The 20,293-nt window shown below is 45.9% G+C and overlaps 1 protein-coding gene across 2 annotated transcripts in view; it reads right to left on the bottom strand.

Moving 5' to 3' along the window:
• Positions 1 to 20,293, bottom strand: part of Fubp3 (far upstream element binding protein 3) — a 50,715-nt gene that overhangs the window by 11,846 nt on the left and 18,576 nt on the right. Inside the window, exons 3-11 of one of the 2 annotated variants that reach the window (XM_026386513.2) lie at positions 13,114 to 13,147; positions 10,714 to 10,763; positions 10,257 to 10,328; positions 8,999 to 9,056; positions 6,644 to 6,806; positions 5,492 to 5,590; positions 4,077 to 4,181; positions 2,635 to 2,737; positions 1,207 to 1,307 (exon numbers count right to left, since the gene is read on the bottom strand). In XM_026386513.2, the coding sequence (XP_026242298.1) occupies positions 1,207 to 1,307; positions 2,635 to 2,737; positions 4,077 to 4,181; positions 5,492 to 5,590; positions 6,644 to 6,806; positions 8,999 to 9,056; positions 10,257 to 10,328; positions 10,714 to 10,763; positions 13,114 to 13,147 (785 nt within the window). The remainder of the gene's footprint in view (positions 1 to 1,206; positions 1,308 to 2,634; positions 2,738 to 4,076; positions 4,182 to 5,491; positions 5,591 to 6,643; positions 6,807 to 8,998; positions 9,057 to 10,256; positions 10,329 to 10,713; positions 10,764 to 13,113; positions 13,148 to 20,293) is intronic. The other variant, XM_026386514.2, reaches the window with a different exon arrangement.

Genomic DNA, 20,293 nt, shown 5'->3' with positions numbered 1-20,293 from the left:
ACTGGAGGGCCTGCGATTTTCATGTGGAAGGTGAACGTGGTCAAGCTACAAGTTCCCCCAGGCAAAGAAGCCCAAGAGTCATTCAACAAGAGTGGAGACTGTTGGGCAAAATCTGCCCATGTCAATCACAACTAAACTGCACACATTTACCCAGAATACACACCAACAGAGTCGAGCTAACTGGAGCGCGCCTCCCCGCACTCTGCTTTTAGAAAAGCCAACTGACAAGTAAACAAGGTAATCTGAGGAATTTATGTTAAAACTCTCTCACACACACACACACATATACAGCCAACTTTCTGGGTGGACCAGATCCAGAAGACAAGGCTCTCTTGTAAACATCTCAGTTTCTGCAACCCTAAATCCACAAACTTAAATTTATAGAAAGGGATGTCAGAGAACATTCAGTGGCTTTTGAAACTCAATGAATCGTTAGAACTGCCAGGGCTCTGGTTAAAACCCAAGCCCCTCCCCTGGATATTCTGATACAGAGGACAGTGGGGCCTCTACACCTGTAACTTAGAAGTACCCCTGGGTAGCTCCAGGGATCACCTCCTGGTGAAACGCCCTCAGTCTACTGCTGAGAAAAGGAGGCACAGAGGGCTTCAAGGACTTGGCTGGGGGCAGAGCTGGCAATATGATTTCCAACCTGCTGCTTTTTTCTTTGGCTCTACCCATTCTCAAACTTTCCCTCAGTCCTCATACTCAGAGAATGTGCCAATCTATCACCATTACAGCGGTTCCCAAATTCAGGTCACCACACAGGGTAGGGGAATCTCTGAAGCTCAAAGAGATGCCAAGGGTTATCACGTGAGTTCACTCACAATACAAGACACAGGTGTGAAATTGAGCACATGAAGACACTGTCAGGACTCAGGAGGACCCTGAAGTGCTTTTAAACTCAAGAGACTTCCCTTAATACAGTTTCACACTAAATGTACTTGCTTGCTGGAAATTTGGCAAACTGCTTAGTATTTCCCCACATAGTTTAAAGAGCCAGGAATTTACTATATAAAGAAAATCTAGGTTCTGAGTAATAAAAGTTGAAGCAGGTAATAAACTAGCAAGAAAAAAAAATACACTGGCAGGAAAGAGGTAGATGCAGAAACATCACTGGTCTCCAATCAGGAGACTGAGGGTGGCTGCCCATGGCACACCTTCTCCTTCTGTGTGTGAGGTCTCTGAACTCCAGAGAAGGGGACCTACCTGTGCCGTAAGGATCAGCTCGTTGATGATGTGAGCAGCATGCTGACACCGATCTGGAGGGCCCATGACCTGGGCAGCTCTCTCAGGACTAATCCCATCATCTGTAGGACCAGGTGAAGTGGGATCAGTAAAAGCACAAAGTCACAAGGAAACGAAGGCCAATACATGTCACAATCAATATTCTTTTTGGACTAGGATCAAACCCACAGGTGCTACATTACCAAGCTCCATCTCCAGTCCTTTTTGTTTTTTATTTTGAGACCAGGTCTCACTAAGTTGCTTTGGACCTTGCTAAGTGGCCTAGAACTTGTGATCCTCCTGCCTCAGCCTCCAAGTCTCTGGATTATAGGCACGTGCCACCATATCCTGCCACAATCAAAGGACAATGAGCTAAAAAGGCAACCAGACTGTCACCAGCTTCAGGGATTCCTTTGGACTCATTTGGTTGATAGGAAAATACGTATGATTAGATCTTTTTATGTGTTTCAGATCAATATTCAATTCTTATGTGAATACAGCTATTTTTTAAAAAGATGTCATTAGAGAAACAAAACAAACCTGGCCAGATGGGGAAGGCAAGGAAAACAATAAAGTTAAGGCAGTGATTCCCTCAAGCCAAATAACCAGGATGCTTTTCTCTTCAGAGAAATGAGGAAAATACAGACAATGTATAAATTTTTTTTTTTGCTCACAAAAGTAAATTTATAAAAAGTAAAGAATTATCCTATTAATTACTTTTTTTGGATTTTTTTTTTTTGGTCCTGGGGATTAAATTCAGGGGTACTTGACCACTGAGCCACATCCCTAGTCCTATTTTATATTTTACTTAGGGACAGGGTCTCATTGAGTTGCTTAGCGCCTCCCCATTGCTGAGACTGGCTTTGAACCCAAGATCCTCCTGCCTCAGTCTCCCTCAGCCGCTGGGATTACAGGCACGCCACTAATCACTGTGGCTTGGGAGGAGATGAGGCCCAGAAGAAGAAACTTGGATTGCCAATTTTGGTAACAGAATGTTGTGAGGAAGGAAAAGAAAGAGAACATACTCATGAGTTAGTAACAAGGCCCTGCTTCCCGAGATGTTTATTTATTTTCAAAAATATTTTTTTTCTTTACGTATTATCTGTAATCAGTTATACATGACAGTAGAAAGCTCTTCAACCTTGTACACAACTGGAGCAGAATTTTTCACTTCTGCGATTGTGCCGAGTTGTTTTAACACTAAGGATTTTTTTTTTTTTAAAGAGAGAGGATTTTTTTTTAATAAATATTAAAAAAACTATTTTTTAGTTTTCGGCGGACACAACATCTTTGTTTGTATGTGGTGCTGAGGATCGAACCAGGGCCGCACGCATGCCAGTCGAGCACGCTACCGCTTGAGCCACATCTCTAGCCCAACACTAAGGATTTTTGAGACTGGTCAATACCAACCTGGTTTAAACTGAATCCTTACACCAGCATCATTCTGGATCTTTTTGATCATTTCCCCATTTCTTCCTATTACAATTCCAACAGCAAACCTAGGGACAGATACCTAGTCACAGAGAAACAAACCATCATCAGAGCTTTTTAAAATCTGGCTTTCCTTGGTATTGAGGATTGAACCAGGGGTGCTCTACCACTCAGCTACAGCCCCTTTTTATTTTTTATATCAAGGCACAGTCTTGCTAAACTGCCCAGGCTGGCCTCAAACTTGTAATCCTCTGGCCCCAGTCTCCCCAGTTGCTAGGATTGTAAGCTTACACCACCATGTCTGGCTAAATCTGGAGTTTTTTTAAAGAACAGACTTTTTTTTTTTTTTTTTTAAATAAATGACTTGATTTTTATTACAGTGCAATTCGGAAAATGATATGACAAAACCATTTTTTCTTCTCTTAGGAACAATATTGTTGTTTAACAACTATGTTCTTAACAAATAGACAAGTCTAAGGTTAATCAAAATAGTAATAAATGAAGTAAGGCAAGAAAAAAGTTCTTAAAGATTAATCAATTTATCTTCCAAATTCTATGTAGTATAAACACATTATACACACAGAATATACCAGTAGTCCTTTATTTTTTTGAGGCAAAATATACATAATATTTACCACTCAGTGATTTGTGGAGGCATATTCTGGTTCTGGCTCTCTGCACTAACTGTCCTGTTTGCAAAGTCAACCTCCCCAACCCCCTTTTTGAACTGGAGATTGAACCCAGGGTTACTTTACCACTTAGCTCCACCACTAGACCATTTTATTTTGGGGGAAGGTCTCACTAAATTGCCCAGGTGGGCCTTCAACTTGCGGTCTTCCTGCCTCAGCTTCCTGAGTCACTGGGTATTTAAAGGGTGTGCCACGGTGCCCCACATGGTTCACCATATTTCAAAATTTCATTTTTAAAAATATCTATTTTTTTAGTTGTAGTTGGACATAATACATTTATTTATCTATTTTTATGTGGTGCTGAGGATTGAACCCAGGGCCCTGCACTTGCTAGATGAGTGCTCTACCAATGAGCCACAACCCCAGCCTCTCAAAATTCCATTTTTAAGGACTGTTTTGGTCCCACTTCACATCATCAATAAAACGGGCTTCCAGGTTAGACCCAATCACAACACAGACAACAGAGAAAACCTGAACTCTGATCTTTATCTGGGCAGCAAGTTAACCTTTAAAGCCAAACCTCAAAGTTAAGAGAATGACCGCCACTACTTATACTGCAGCTGGACGCCCCATCCTGCCCGCCTGTGCTCAAATCCTGTGGCAGGGGGTGCACTCTCAAAGTTTGGAAGATGCCATGGAAGCTAACCCACCTAAAGGTGAGGGAACTAAGGGGTGTGAGAGCACATACTGCATCTACTCCCAGCTGCCTACTAACCTGTAACTCAAGCATACCTCTAGACTGCCTCCTCCCACACGGGCGCCGAAGTCACCTCGCACACCTCGGAAGTCAGCTTGGTCTTTTTCTCGGATGATCTCTAATACCATTTCTCTGGCTTGCTGCAGAAATACAAACAAAAGGCATCATGGGATAAAAAAATCCTAATTAAAAAAAAAAAAAAAAAAAAAAGATGGAAGCAGGTGAAATTTCAAGATGGACACACCAACGTGGGCTTCAAGATTCAGAAGGCTGGGTGCAGTGGCACAAGCCTGTAATCCCTGTGGATAGGGAGGCAGAGACTAGAGGATCACAAGTTCAAAGCCAGCCCCCCGCAACGGCAAGGCACTAAGCAACTCAGTGAGACTCTAAATAAAATACAAAATAAGGCTGGGGATGTGGCTCAGTAGTCAAGTGCCCCTGAGTTCAATCCCAGGTGCCAAAAAAAAAAAAAAAAAAAGAAAGAAAGAAAGAAAGAAAAAGATTCAGAAGGTGCTTGGCTGTGGGAACACTCACTCACTCACTACTTATAGGACATGATAAGGAAACAGGTATCAAATCTTAAAATGATTGCAAGAGGTCCACAAAGACAAGGTCCAGTCCAACCCCCCTTTTTGATACTGGGGATTAAACCCAGGTTGCTTAATCACTGAGCCACATCCCCAGCTCCCCCATTTAATTTTTTTTTTTTTAGTTAATAGTTTATTTTTATTTGATTATATGCAGTGCTGAGAATCGAACCCAGTGTCTCACATATGCTAAGCAAGCGTTCCACCACAGCGGATGGCCTGGCTCCAAGGAACTGCTGGAGCTGCTCACCTACAGCAATGGCAGGAAGAACGCTGTTATTTCACAGACGCAGCCTACAACCACAGCCTACTCATATTTCTAGGAGGGTGGAGACCCTCAGGGGACTGAAGATTTTGGCAAGCAGAGCTGTCTTCCCAGAAACTCAGGGACAGAGTGTCACCATGAGAAGACACGTGTGCTCGTGTAGCTTGAGGACCTGTGTTCATCTTCATCCCCAGCTGAGGGGCCACACAGACTGAGACAGGGGACAAGCAAACAAAGGCCAAAGAAAGCCCGCAAATGAGCTGAACCAAAGCCCGAAAGGCTGAAAGTGCCGGTCTGGGCTTGCCCTCTGAGGGGCACCAAGGGAAATGGGCCGTGTGTGCTGTCCCAGACTTACATTGCCACTGAGCACTGAAAAATGGCCAGTGGAAATGGTTTTCCATGAAGCCAGTGGCTCCAGCTCTGGGTAGCACTGACAACCCTGGGCTCACTGGCGAGCTTGCTGGGGAAAATCATTCACCTAAATAAAGGGAAGCACTGCTGCTTTACAATTACTTGAGCAGAATAAAAGCTCTAGGCCACCACCAAGTGACAGCCCCCCCCCAAGCCTTCCCACCCCCAATCACGGTCCCTTTCCTACCTGTACTTTGAAAGGGTCTCCAGTGATACGAAGGGGCTTGTCTGCTCCTGTGGGCAGTGGGCCATCCTGGATCATGACCATTTTTACACCTGTCCGCTCCTGTGGTGGAACACACACCAGCACAGCCCTCACTGTCTTGGAAAGGATGCAGGTTGCCACAAGCAGCAGAACTGGGCCAGGTTACACCCACAAGAAGCCCATGTCCCACTTCCATGAGGCGATGACTTCTGAACAGGCCCGCAGAATGTGTACCAATGGGCCATGCTGGACAATACCAAGTGTAACACAGCAAACTACTGCTTGCCAACACTGTCTTCTGTCCTCTCTCCGTGCTCACATCCTACACTAGATTCCACATGGCCTTCTGCAACCCAAGGCCTGGGTCATGAGAACACACGGGGCAAGCAACATCTATCCCTAACCCTAACTGGCCACAGCAAATGCCCAGAGGCTCTTAAATGAAAATTCATTCATAACTGACACGGCAACTGAACTTAAGCAAGTATATTTCCAGTCCTTCTCTTAGTGTGGCTACCAATAAGTTTAGCTGTGAAAATACGCATGTGATTGAAGCTGCAGCCCCCATCCTGCCGGGGATGCTGGGTTCTGGAATGTGTTTGGCCACAGGTATCCGCAGATAAGGGGCTGAGCAAGAGAGCCCTGGTTCAGGGCACCTACTTGGTAATAGACTTCTGGGTAAGAACAGAAGAATGGGCACTCTTCAGCTGCACGACCACAGCAAGGTCAGCAAATGCCCTCCTTATAGACAAGGGCCCGGAGCCTTCCAGGGACAAACGTGTTGAAGAGCACAGAACTAACCAGGGGTGTACTAGGGTGGGCCTGGCTCCAGACACAGCACTTTTATCCGAGGGGCTGTCATTTCATGGCAAAAGTGATGCTGACACAGCTTGACTATAGCCCTGGTTGCTCACAGTTCCCGGATCTTTTCCAGCTCGCTGGCCCAACACCGGGCATCAGGCCTGACTGCAGCACACATCTAGCAGGGAGCCCTTGGCACTGTGGAGTACCCAGCCAGCCCTATCAGGGAAGTGGGTCATGACCAGCAGCCCAGGGAAGGAAGAAACAAGCCCTCGGGAGGGCAGGGGAGAGCAGAGCAGTGGCTGGGCCTGGCGTCCCTCGGGGCTCACGTACCTGCAACTGCTTGATTGTTTCCCCTCCTTTGCCAATGACCAGACCCACTTTAGATGCAGGAATAAGGATCTCCTGGATTGTGCTGTTGCCATCTATGTCGTTATGAAAGCCAGGTCCATTGCGACAGCGGTCCACAATCTGCCCCAGCAGTCGTTTGGCTTGTCTTTGGAAGGGAGAAGAACCACAAGAGAACCGGCATTAAAGGAATACTCTAAGTGTGCAGGAAGGGAAACAGCACTGGGCAAACTGCCAGGAGCCAAGGCAGCCCTCCATCCAGCTCCAGCTCCTGCCCCACACCCTGGAGGGCTCTGCCATCGCCGTGCCACCAGGCTGGAATTCAAAAGCAACACACACCACAAAACCACTGTTCTGACACGGAGCCGTGATGAGCGGGCTACTGCCAGACACAGCCCCCTGCATATTTGCCTCTGCACCTGCTAGAGTCGCCACAGACAGCTTCTCCTTCCACTGAATGTCAGCTGCTTTGGTGGCAAGGACCACCTCTTAAACCTCTGTACATCTCTCTGTTCCCCAATCTATCAAACCCTTTCACAGAGTAGGCACTCGGTACACATTTGTTAAGTCAGGGCAGGAGAGAGAGTAACGAGGAGGATGGGAAGAAAGAAAGCAAGGGTTAGTATTCATAGTTCATACTTCCAGACTCCAGATTTCTTCTCCATGGCTAAAAAAACTGCTCTATGACCTTCAACCTACAACTGAGGATCACCAGTCTGGTTTTAAGAGGTGGGAGGGGAGGCAGCGTCCCACTACAGCTCTGCACTCAGGGGCATCCCAGTTGGGACCCTGTGCTCCCCAAGCCATGCTCCTTCTGTTGGTTGATTCATCCTGGGGGGGGGGGGACTGCAATGTGGCCACAGTGCAACCCAGTCTACCAATGTCACCTGTCAGGCCAATTTCTTTCCTTTTCTGCACCAGAATCATCCCTAGCTATATTTACAGAACCCATTTTTTTTTTTTTTTTAGTACCAGAGACTGAACTCAGGGGCATTCGACCACATCCCCAGCCATATTTTATATTTCATTTAGAGACAGGGTCTCACTGAGTTGCTCAGAGCCTCACAGTTGCTGAAGCTGGCTTTGAACTTGCAATTCTCTTGCCTCAGTCTTCTGAGCCGCTGGGATTACAAGCATGAGTCCCTGCGCCTGCCAGAATCCATTCTTTAAACTGCCAAACACCATCTATTTTTTGGTTCCTGAGACAGAGGAGGAGTCAGCCACCAAACAGGCTGGAAAAGGCAAGACTACTTCCTCCCCAAGCTAAAATCCCACTGCCTCAACTCCTTGGGCAGACACAAAGCAGGAATGGTTAGAGAGGTAGAAGGAAGGAGAGAGAGAGGTAGGAAATGGGTGTTGCTTTCTATAGTCTTGAGATTTTGTGTACAGAATCAGCTTTGCGTATCTTCTCAGTTACAGCAGCTTTTTAATATTTTGCTAGTGCACTAGATTAACCTGTGCTGGAAGGAAAATGCCTTGACTCCAGCTAAACCATCCAGCTTGCCCTATAATGCACACCTGCCAGGGACATTTATTCTGGTTCACTACTTGCAATGTTATAGAGAAAAAGAGAATTTAAACTCATCTAGACTCCTAAGAAATGGAAACAATAAAACAATTCTACCTATTGAGCCAGACATAATCTTAGCGCCCTGTGCCCATATGCAATGCTACTCAATAGATTGAAAAAGGAAAGTGAGATGACTTAGAGTCAGCATATCCCCTTTCCCTAGGAGGTTCCTGGTTTAGGAGGCCTACATCTATCTGGTACGAGGCTCTGAGCATGTGCAAACCAGGAGAGGAAAGCAATGCCAGTCTTAGGGCAGCTGCGAGGGCCCCAACAGTCAAGACGCCCTCTGGCTGGTTTATACAACACTCTGTAGAGCAAAAGTCACAAAGAATGAAGAACTGGTTCACAAATATTAGAGGGTGAGGGGTCAGACCAGGCAAAAGATCTGGTGCTAAGGCTCTACGTAGCTCACAGCCTGATAGGCCCTCTCTTCCAGCCCTGCCCAGGAAAAGGAGACGTTAACTCTTGAGAAGAAGTTGATTAGCTTGTTCAGGTGGGGTGCATGTCTGCTCCTAAAGCCTGGCTTATGAAGGAGATGGCCGTGAGGCACCCTGCAGGGTTAAGGAAGAGGCAGTACCTTGTGTATTTGGTAATAGAAAAGCTCCCCAGGTGTGGCGACCTCCCAGATCTTTGTCCTGTCGGAGCATATGCTGTGTGTCCAGACTGCAGCCCAGACTGACAGTGTTCAGGGACCGTTTTGCCCTTCCATTTCTCCCCTTTTGGGGAAGGAGGAAGAAGAGTGAAAGGAAAAGTAAATAAAATAAACTTACTCAATACTTTCTGGGGTTCCGGTAAGTACACAGGGCCTCTCTGGAATCCCAGAACTCTCTATAAGAAGAACCAAGAAGATGAGGTGTGTTGGTGGGCATCAGCGACTGTGTGCCTTTGCCTCTGTGTGCAGACTGTCTCTCTGGTGCTGGGTACTACACCAGCTCCACAGAAGCCCAGTCTCCCCAAAAGGACAGTCTCCTCTGCATGGGGATGGAACATGAAGCTGGCAGCTCCACCCTAGGTTCTCAAAGTGGAAACAAGTCCCACAGGGAGGTGGCAGGACACAGAGGTATGCAGATGAGAATTAGCCACCAGCCTCAGCTTCGCTCTGACCCGCCCACAAGCTAGTCGTTCCTCGAGTCACTGTGGCATGCCATTCCTCAGTTTCTCCACCTGTAGAGCAGTTTAACGGTCACACAATCGCAAACAGCTCTGAGACACGCTGCTAAGGAACTTAACGATAAGCACCCATGACTACTACCAGTTATTGCATGAATATCCAAAGAGATCAGTAACAGCTATGTGGAGCTGGTCCTGGGCCATTTGACAAGAGAGGAAAATCTTTCTTTCCAGCTACTCATGTGATGCTTCAGTTTGTTCCTAAAAAAGTACTTCTTAAAATCCTTCCTCAAAAACTTGAAAGAGAAATAGCCACCAGCAGTTAATGCTTTCAAGATATGGTAAAGACACCTCTTTAACATTAGGACGTTCTTCTAGTTGAATGTCCTCTAGACCCCTTCCTCCCCAATGGAAAGAGTTCAAACTCATATGAGATGATAAAAAAAATAAAAACTGTTCTTCAATCCATCTCTCTCCATATTGTGTGGTCAAAAACCAACCCTGCCAGGAAAGGTCCTGAAATGTGTATGAAACAGGCTAATTCAACCAAAACCACAGGTGTCCTCATTCTACAATGGAAAGGAGAGCTCACTGGGGGGCCAGGATGCAGTCCCCACTGTGTCTGGTGTAATATTCTGGTGCAGAAAACATAGTTGGCAGGTGCTAGGAAGGAGCCATGCCTGGCCACAGAGCTGTGGAGGGTCCACCCCAGAAGCCAGACCGAAGTCCTATCTCTGGACTGGCTTTTGCTTTGGTGCTTATGTGGGAGTCCAACTCCAGAGGTGCAAGGAGACAGCAATCACATATACTTACCAAAACCCCCAAACCTCTAAGCAACAAGCAAAGGTACCAACTCTGGAAAACTGTGCAAAATACTTATTTCTATCAAACGAAGATCTGTGAAAAAGAAGCCCTTACCTGAAGCAATCTGAATTTTGCAACCAGATTCTGCTTGAATCCGCGAAATCTGCTCACCTCCCCTGCCGATAACTGAAACAAATTGAACAAAGTCAGAATGTACCTCTCATTCTGTATTTAACCATGCACGAATGACAGAATTAATTCAACAGTTACACTTCACCCACTGCTCACTACAAATTTAGTTGGCCCCTGTGAGCCCATCTCAACTCTCTGGGCACTACACCAAAGGAAACTGCATGTGAAACACAGCAGACAGATACAGGGTATTGTAGCTGGAGCGGGGGACAAGGGTGTCTATGACCCTAAGCTCTGGTCTCTCCCTTGGCCTGGAGAGAAATCTGCAGTACTTTGGGGATGTGGGGAACATACATGCGAAGTATTCTACTACAGGTGACATGCAAAGAAAAAAAAGAAGATAGGAATTAGAGGATAAGTAGATAATGTGGATACTTACTAAATCCAACCATTTTATCAGGCACTTTGAATTCTTCTGTTATTACTGCCCTAAAAACAAAGAATATTTTGGAAAAAATATAGAGTATAGAATTCTGCAGCCATTCTAGACTCCCCAGCTTCCCAAACTGGCAATTTTCAAGGGTTAAAATAAATTGTGCCAATTTAGCCAATGAATCACAAGCTTCTACAGAGAGCCATCAATGAAACTTTGGTCAATGGCTATTTCAAAACCAGCGTCTTTGTCTCCTTGTGTCAGAGAAAGAAACTTCTGGGCCACGAGCCCCTCACCTCCATTTTGAATACAGCTGCTTAACTTATACCTCACCAGGTCCTCCCTCAGCCTGAGGCATCAATCCCAGGGTCTTTCCTTACAGATCCTCTGGGGCCTGGGGAGATATGTAGACTTCTATTACAGTGTTCTTGCTAGACCAGAGATATTCAACTTTACTTTGACATTCCTGATCTCCCAGCCTTTTTATGGTTTTCTGCCTCTCTCCAATTTATCTGTTTTTTTAAAGTGAAATGCCCCAAATGAAACCAGTATCCAGCAGAGGCCTAATCAGTACTGACCAGAACAGAATGATCACCTCACTTACTCTGCAAAGTACTTCCTTTAAATGCTATCTCACCTATTATGTCCAATCCCCCTCCACTGCAAAACAAACAATAAAAAACAAAAATCCTACACACACACACACACCCAACCCTGCACTGCCTCTTTCAAACAAAACAGGGATCATGGACAATATCCAATTTGCCCAACACCCCAGAAAGCAATTAAATCTAAACATGTACCTTGGGAAGAAGCTAAATCCAAGTAGGTTTTTTTGTTTTTTTGTTTTTAAAAAGCAAGCATTTCTAAACATCTTTCACATAGCTGGATTTATCCCCACCATGGAAAGGACTGAATGAAGTGTGGGTTTGAGGCAAGCGCAGTGCTTAGAAGAAATGCAAGAGCATCCACAGCTCTTGCTGCTGTGTCCCTGAGAGGCAGCAATACCTCCTCCAGGAGCTCCTGTCCTTGGGCCTGGCTGCAAGGACCAGCTTGTCTCCTCCCTCAGGATGTGTGTTTTCACCCCAAATCAGGCAGTTCCCAGCTTACTAATCAGCAGTGTCGTGGAAGCCGACACCAACCCTTGTTGGCCTAACATCCTGCGGCAGACGCTGGGTCCCTGTCAGGAGGCGAATCCTGATTGTTCCAGGATGACAGCATTCCTGTGCGCGTGACTGAGAGGCTGCTGCTCCCATCGCATGGAGCACAAGCTGTCTACTCTCAGAAAACATTACGCGGGAATTGACTAGAGGGCCTTCAACACACAACACAAAATGTCATGGAGCTCGGGCAGCTCCTTGGCCCTCAGGAACAACATCAGCAGACTCTTTCTGGGGAAGAGATGTACCGAGACAAGCTGCTTTGGGCTTCTTAGAAGAAAAGGTTCTTTTCTAAACGTGAGGCTGAACTCTGACTACCAGGTTTGGCATAGACATTTTGGAAAGAAACATTCTAAGTACGGCGTAGGACAGCCAGTGTTTCATTCCTCATTTAAATTATCTTAATTCATTAACAAACAAAGCAAACAAGGAATCAGCAAGAAAACCCAGGATAAATGTCTGGGTTAATTAATACCTGATGATTTCTAGAAACTCCCCAACATTCATGCAGAACATAGAGGGTAAAACATCCACACAAGGTCACGGGATCTAGGTGTCAGTAAGATTCCTCACTAAAGAGAAAGAATAGCTGAGTTTCCTGTGTCCTACTTCCTTTTTTAAGAATAATAGTGAAGCCACAATATCCTATCTTACTGCTGGCCTACAGATCTTTACAGCTTTCTAAATCCTCAACACTAACAGAAGGAAGGCTGAGGGAAACAGGCAGAGGACTCACCAGCCAGCTGGCTGAGGTTCTCTGGCAAGTAAGACCCTGTCCCCATGGTGGAGCTAGAACCCTGGTTTCTGGCCTCCCCAGCCAGAAACCTGAGCACTCCCTGAGCACCATCAGCACCTCCAGTGGGCCAAGACCCCAACTCTCCTCCAGTGAAGAAGCTAAGAATTCATAAAACACTGGGAAAGCCATAAAACCAGGTGGAACAACGTCATATTCTTTCCTTCTAAATTAAACATGTTGGAAGAAAAGAGCAGAAGAGCAGCTCCAACACGATGGAAGTCTTTTAAGTTTTTGTACAAAACAGCTGCTTTTTAATATCTTGTATCAGACCATCCCTTGGGCTTATACTGTCTTGTAAAGGGCTGACAAAAACCTGGAGTTTTAAAGAAATCTAGCCCACGGTTTCTCTCACACTCCCAACCTCTGACTTTCTAACACTCTAGTACAGATGGTGGATCAATAAACAATTAGAAATGATCAATAAATAATAAAACATAACCCACTGCTTACCTTTGATGTACCAAGGCCCCTAACTGGTTACCTACTGTGGCAAAGAGAAAGAGAAAAGAAAAATCAAAGCATTAGCACGGATAAACTAACTTCATCCTTGTACGAGTTCTTACCATTTCGGGGGGGAAGGAAGGCAGAAAGAAAGCAAACAGTAATTTAGGCTCAGTGGCTGAAATGAATGCGTTATATGATATGAAACAGGAGGGGACGTCTTGATCAACAGTCTCTAACCCAGTGTCCAGCTGAACGCAGGATAAGAAATTGATCTGTGTGTCCACATGCTGAGAGGCCTGGGAGAAAATCCTGCTCGCTTAAATCCCTCTAACTTCCTACCTCCCTCCTGCTCTGGATCCAAACTCAATGTAAAGACTGAGCGGCTCCTTCTCTCTCTTTTAAAAACAAATGAGAAGATTTACCCTCCTGGAAGCATTGTTAAGGACTGCTCCAGGCAGCTGCAGTCACTAAGAACAGGCACATATGTTCCTGGCAGCCACAGGGAGGGGACAGCCCCCAGGCTCCCACTCGTCTCTGAAGGGCACAAGTAGCTCCAAGGGGATCAGGCCTCCTCCCTCCCAGGCCTCTTCCCTGACCCACCATGGCCCTCCAAACACATGCGGTGGACACCAAGAGGTACAGCCGCCTCTGAAGCCCATTTCACAGAGACAACAGTGCCAAACAGTCTCTTATTAAAACCGACTCCGTAATCACATTCCCACAAAACCACTTTAGCTATGCTTTGTGTTCCAATTTCTCCTCTTTCAGCTATTGATGAGTGTCTCCTTCACCAATCATCAGCAAAAAATGATTCTGTGGCATTTCTCTCCTGGAAAATGCAGCTTAGAAAACATATCCAGCAGACAATGAAAAAGTCTAAGAACCAAACATATTACAAAGAACTCAATGTATCTTACAAGATGCTAAAAAGAGCATTCAAAAATATGTCTTTGGGGAAAGTCATTACAAGGATAGATAAGAGGTAAGTGGGAAAGGATCAATGACATCAACTTCAGGACAAAGAGCAAAAAGGTCTAACATATACACAGAACTCCAACTGCTCGTCTTCCTGTTCAAATGTGACCCTGTCATTCTCTGGATAGTAGCTGGTCATAGAGACAAAAGGAAAAGGAACCAGATAATGACATTCTGGAAGAAGAAAAAGCAGAGAGAAACTATGTTCCAAAAGGTAAAGACAGCTGATGAGTTTGCTGAAGCTATTGATCCAGAAATACCATATTTCTTCTGATCAATAGCAAGATAATGGTCTGCAGCCAAAACATCGACACTATACCCTGTTAATCTGCTTATCTCAGGGATAAGAGAAATGTTTTTTAATTGACTTAAATTTTCTTTTTGCACACCCAGTTTTTTTTTTTTTAGTTGTAGTTGAACATAATATCTTTATTTTATTTATTTGTGTTTATGAGGTGCTGAGGATCGAACCCAGGGCCTCTCACCTGCGAGGTGAGCACTCTACCGCTGAGCCACAACCCCAGCCCACACACCCAGTTTTAATATCACAAATGCTCTCAGTTTGGATTGGCAGTGCTCACGAGTCCCATATCACATACACAATCCCCAGCTTGGAAAGACTCAGCCCTGACTGCTTTTGGTGGGGAGAGCGGACTGTCCACAACCAAAGGCAGTGGGAATAAAAAGAATGCACTGAAGGAGGTCCAGGCAGAGTGCTTGCAGGTCTGCTTAGCTGCTCCTTTCTGAGTCAAGTTCAGCTTTTCCAATTTCTCTTCTAGAAGGTAAATAATCCATTGAAGAAGAACTAAATATCTTGAAACAGGGACATGGAAGAGAGGTACCTATTGCCCCAACATGCAATGAAGTCAGAGGGCAGCTCCTGGTCCAGCGGGCTACTGGGTTAGAGACATCAAGAGGACAATGCTCTGGGCTGGGGATATGGCTCAAGTGGTAACGCGCTCGCCTGGCATGCGTGTGGCCCGGGTTCGATCCTCAGCACCACACACAAACAGAGATACTGTGTCCGCCCAAAACTAAAAAAAATAAATATTAAAAAATTCTCTCTCTCTCTCTCACTTCTCTTAGGGAAAAAAAAAAAAGGACAATGCTCTTCAGGTATGTCTGTCTACACGAAAAGCCATGGCAACAGAACAGGGCACCGCTGCTGTGGGGACTTCAGGAGACTCAAGAGAACACTCAAAGTCTTCTGTTAAAGGCCACTCCAAATTCTGTGCTCGCCACAGAAATGGAAAAATTCTGTGCTCGCCACAGAAATGGAAATGCCTTTTTGTTGGCAATGTATGTGTCACAGAGGCTCTGCGCAGCAGCGGCACCTCTGACAGCCAACTGCTCTGCTGACAGGTGGAGATGCTCAGAGACTGAACATAAAATTGCACTCGCCACCATCCCAAAGACACAAGGACTACTGAGGCCACACCACCCAAAACAAAACCAAACAATATGCAGAGTACCCGCTCTCTGAGTTGGCAGAGCTTGAGAAGGACAAACACTCTCCCTTGTCCAGGAAAAGGCTGTGGCCCAATGCTAAAGCATGTGACCTAAAGCTTGGTTCCCTTAGGCAGCATTCCCAAATTGGTGCCCAAAAATGAAAACCAGCAGTGAGATGAAGGGTCACTGGGCACTCATACAGCAAACTGATATGTCCAGCTCCAGGGACAGGTGACTTCTCCTCAGTCTGCAGGGAGGCAGATGGGATGTCTATCAAGTTCAATTTAATGGTAACTACAGTCATTTTACTGTAAAGAAGGAAAAATGCTGAATAAAATCAGTCCTATTTCCTGTTAATGGTGCATGCTGGTTGACAACGCCTCGTCTTGCTTCAAAGTTCCCCTCAGCTCAATTTCAGCACACGCGCACACGGGGTGGCTCTCATTTACCCTGCACACGACATAATAGGAAGCTGCCTGGGCTACATATGGGAAAATGAACTTCTTGTGGAAAAGAGGCTTCCTACAATATAAGAAATTCTTTCTGAAGAGTAATACTCTGCCAATTTCAATAATGATCTTTAAAAAAATGCAGCAAGGTGGCCAGACATATTCTTTCCTATTAGTGAGGAGAAAAAAAAAAAAAAAAGAAGAAGAAAAAAAAGACCAGGCTTCATTCTTCTCCCCTAGAAGAAATGCTAACAAAGTATTGCTGGGCCACAGACCTGACTTTATAACAGGCATCAATTTTAATAGATGCTCTCCTCTCCCCCAAACCCCAAGGAACAGAAGCACCAATTACTCCTCACGACAGCTCAGACAACACGGCTGGCATCATGCGCAGAAGGGCAGGTGAGCAGCGCAGCCAGGGGAGGAATGTCAACAGTTCTTGTGTGACTGACAAAAACACATCGACCCTCCCTCTTCAGATCTGGAAAACATCCTCCGCTCAGCCCCTTCCTTGGATCTCCATCCCTTCTGACTCTGACCAGTCCTCTCCCAGGCCCCGGCTAAGGCAGGGACACAGCATTAGCTAGGGAGACACAAAGGCGGAATTCCTGTGTCCTGGGCAGCAGCTCTGCCCCAGGCCACCCAACACCACCTTGCTGAGTTCAGCTGAAAGGCCCATGGAAGTTCTCTGTTAGTAATTTTGTGAATTATTTTTTAAGTGAGAGAAAAGTTTACCTCAATAACACCACTCCTCCTTGTAGTCTACGAGCCTTTGCAAGTGGTCTGAAAGACCCCTGGTGCCTCATCTGCCTGATCCACTCTGTCCTCTAAGAGTGCTCCCAGAGGCCTTCTTGCCATTCCCATTTCAGCACTTGCAGGGAGAGCAAGGGATCCTGCACTCCAGCCAACCCTCAGCCCCTAGGCCCGTGTCAACTCTGCATCCGTCCCCACCCTTCATCTTACAGGTTTCCACACTGCCTTTCAGGTGCTGAACACTGTGCTAGGGTTCTGAGAATGAAATCATCAACAAGGTAAATCTTTGCCCTCAGAAGCTGAGCATCCGGTGGGGAAAGGAGAAAGTGCACGCTCAGACCTAACCCAGCCTCCAGGAGTGAGGACGCCTTGAGGCCTGCACCCTCCCTAGCACAAGCAATGGAGTGCCACTGAGAGCAGAGTGCTTCTGTGACATTACCTTCACAGCACTAGGCCGTATTTTCACTTCAGTCAGTGGTCATGAAATCAACAGAGCAGTCACAAGGAGCTATACTAAAAATGAAAGAGAAAATGAAATACCACATATAATAAGAATATACATTTAATACACCTCTTAGTTAAACGTTTTAATGTGCACACTAACTAGTTCTGATGGAAAAATGATTAACTCATGTCGTATTTTAATTTTTCTTCTTGAAAAAATTCATATTTTAAGAGAGAATCTTGCTAAATTGCCTATGTTGGCCTTGAACTTATGATGCTCCTGTCTCAGTAAATGGTACTTTAAAAAATTTGAAAATACCTTGATACCCTCCTAAAAAATTTTGTGGGGGGCTGGGGATGTGGCTCAAGCGGTAGCGTGCTCGCCTGGCATGCATGAGGCCCGGGTTCGATCCTCAGCACCACATACAAAGATGTTGTGTCCGCCGAAAAACTAAGAAATAAATATTTTTAAAAAATAGGTATAAACTAATAATTAAAAAAAAATTTTGTGGGCTGAGACTGTGGCTCAATGGTAGAGTGCTTGCCTAGTATGAGTGAGGCACTAGGTTCAATTCTCAGGACCACATATAAACAAAGTCCATTGACAACTAAAACCATATTTTTTAAAAAAAATTAGTGACAACAGTACTATTAGCTCTATCCTACAAGTGAGGAAATAGAGGCTCAGACACATTAAGCAACCTACCCCAAATCACACAGCAAACAATTGGCAGGGCTAGGATTTAAACCCCAGCCTAGCAGATTTTGGATTCCCATTTCCAAGCACTAGTGTCTTACACCACATGAGACAGAGGTCAAGGTTCAAGTCTCCCTTATGTCATATTAGATATTTGGCTGTGGTCAAAATTACTTTTTCAGACCTCTGTGTTCTTATCTATACAACTGGAGTGTAAGCTTCATGTTTCCTTGTAGCTGTGACCTTTTCTCATTCTGTCCAGGGCCTCCTCCAACATTCAATCCCTGGCCCCCCGCCCCCCAAAATCACTGATCTACTGTCCATTCCAAAAATGTTATGCCAAGAGAATAACACAATGTGTAGTCTTTGGGGACTGCCTTTCTGCCCGTGGCACACAGCACAGCTCCCTGGAGACTCAGCCAAGTTGCTGCAGGTCCCCTGTACTACCAGCCTGTTCCTGGGCTGCTCAATCTCACACCAGCACTGTCTGTCTAACCCTTCACTTGCTCAAGGACGTCTGGGTGTTTGCAGTCTGGGGCTGTTATGAATAAAGCTGTGACAAGGATTTGTGGACAGGTTTTTTTTTTTTTTAGTGAATGTTAAGTTTGCATTTTTGGGGGATAAAGTCCCAGGAGTACAACTTGGGGTTGTATGACAAGTACATGCTAAGTTCTGTAGGACTGTAAAACTGTCTCCTGGACAGGCTGTACCATCAAGATAAATCTTGATGATCCTGTAGAGTACAAGGCACAGTGGCACACACCTGTAATCCTACCAACTTAGCAAGACCTGTCTCAAAATAAAAAAATAAAAAGGGCTGGGGATGTAGCTCAATGGTAGAGTACCCCTGGTTCTTCTATCCCTGGTACCAAAAATAAACAAATAGCGGGGGGCCTCCTGCAGTGATTTTGATGTTCAGCCAGGGTAGAAAGACATTTTGGTTAACATATTTCCTAAAAGAATTGGAAAAAACTAGGAAACCTCTTTGAATTTGACAGCTATGATTTCTTCTCCAGACTGATGGTTGTAAGGCACGCAACAGGTACTGCCTGTGAGCTCCAGTTACAGCTCTGTCACAGCACTCCTGCAGCAGATTTAGCCCGTTTGTTTTTGTGGGAAATGCCCACTATTCCACCTCTCTGGCTAAGCCAACTGTTAACCAACCAGTCAGTTCACACTCTGCCAGGAAAAAGAATCTCACTTCCTTTTTCCACCTCACACATACATATGTGTCCATTTGACTACCACCTCAACTCTGAATTGTAATCCTGACTCGTACAGATGGAGGGAACGGGGTCCAGTAGGGGAGGGTGCAGAGCCTCTGCCAGGAGTTATTATCTGGATAAAAATCAGACTCTGCTTCAGTGTTCCCCACCAAGACTGTGAACAGTGTTCACAGTGCCCCTGCACTGTGTCTCCTGGGGACTCTCCACCCTGAGTCCTTGACTTACCAACCAAACCAAGTAAGGGGAATTCAAGAAGTGTGTGGCAAGGAGAAGGCCATGCCCTCTGCAGGGCAGATACAATTCCCAGAGGTCCATTTCAAGGAAGGAGGAAGCTGAAGAGCCAGAAGCTAAAAGAGAATTAGCCAAAGCTAATAGAGAATGCCTCTATTGGCCCATGCATGCCCACCCAACCCCAGAAGTCTTCACGCATCAGCGTGAAGAGGAGGGCCAGAGAGCTGCCTAACTTGCTTCACCTCCGGCAAAGGCAAATCTCTCCCAGCCCCATGACTCTCAGCAGAGGTGTCTCAGTTTTGGCTTCCACCCCTCCAACACCCTCTACTACCCTCCATTCAGGGAAAGGACCAGCATCACAGCACTTCATTTTTCTGTCTCCCAAGACTGGCACACGCAGGCTCCAGGTAGAGTGGGCCCTGCGCAGCAGCCTCCCGACCACCCACTCCAGCCCCCTCAGCCCTCAGCCCTCAGCCTCAAGGCAGCAAGCAATGTAACAGCAAGTTTCCTCTTCACTCCTCTTTTTCTCTTTCTCCGTGCCCTGTGACACAAGTGATGAAACAAAAACTTGTAAAGGAGCACAAGTATTCTGTTCCCATCTGATAGCACACGCAGGAACCCTTCCTTCACTTCCCAAAACAGCAAAAGAACGAGACAGTGTGGGTCTACACCAACACACTCATCGCAGACAGTCTCTGGTAGAGAAGGTGGGCCTATTTCAAAGTCACTTGCAAGCCTCTGCTTCCTCCCCCAGTGGCAGGAACCCAAAGTTTTGGTTCTGGTGTCTCCTTCACACAGATGGGAAGGTGAGGGGGTTGTTTAATTCAACCCAAGAAGCCCCAGGGCTTCTGAAGCCCTCTGGGAAGGACATGTGGGGGTGGGGGCTGCACTCCTTGACCATGGGGAGGGTCAAGCGACTTCCCCCTCTATCAAAACTCTGGGTTAAACAGGAGCAATACCTG

This window comes from Urocitellus parryii, chromosome 4 (genome assembly GCF_045843805.1).
Source record: "Urocitellus parryii isolate mUroPar1 chromosome 4, mUroPar1.hap1, whole genome shotgun sequence".
NCBI classification, from domain to species: Eukaryota; Metazoa; Chordata; class Mammalia; order Rodentia; family Sciuridae; genus Urocitellus; species Urocitellus parryii.
The sequence above is the reverse complement of the archived record's forward strand: the minus strand, read 5'-3'. Positions and strand labels throughout refer to the sequence as shown.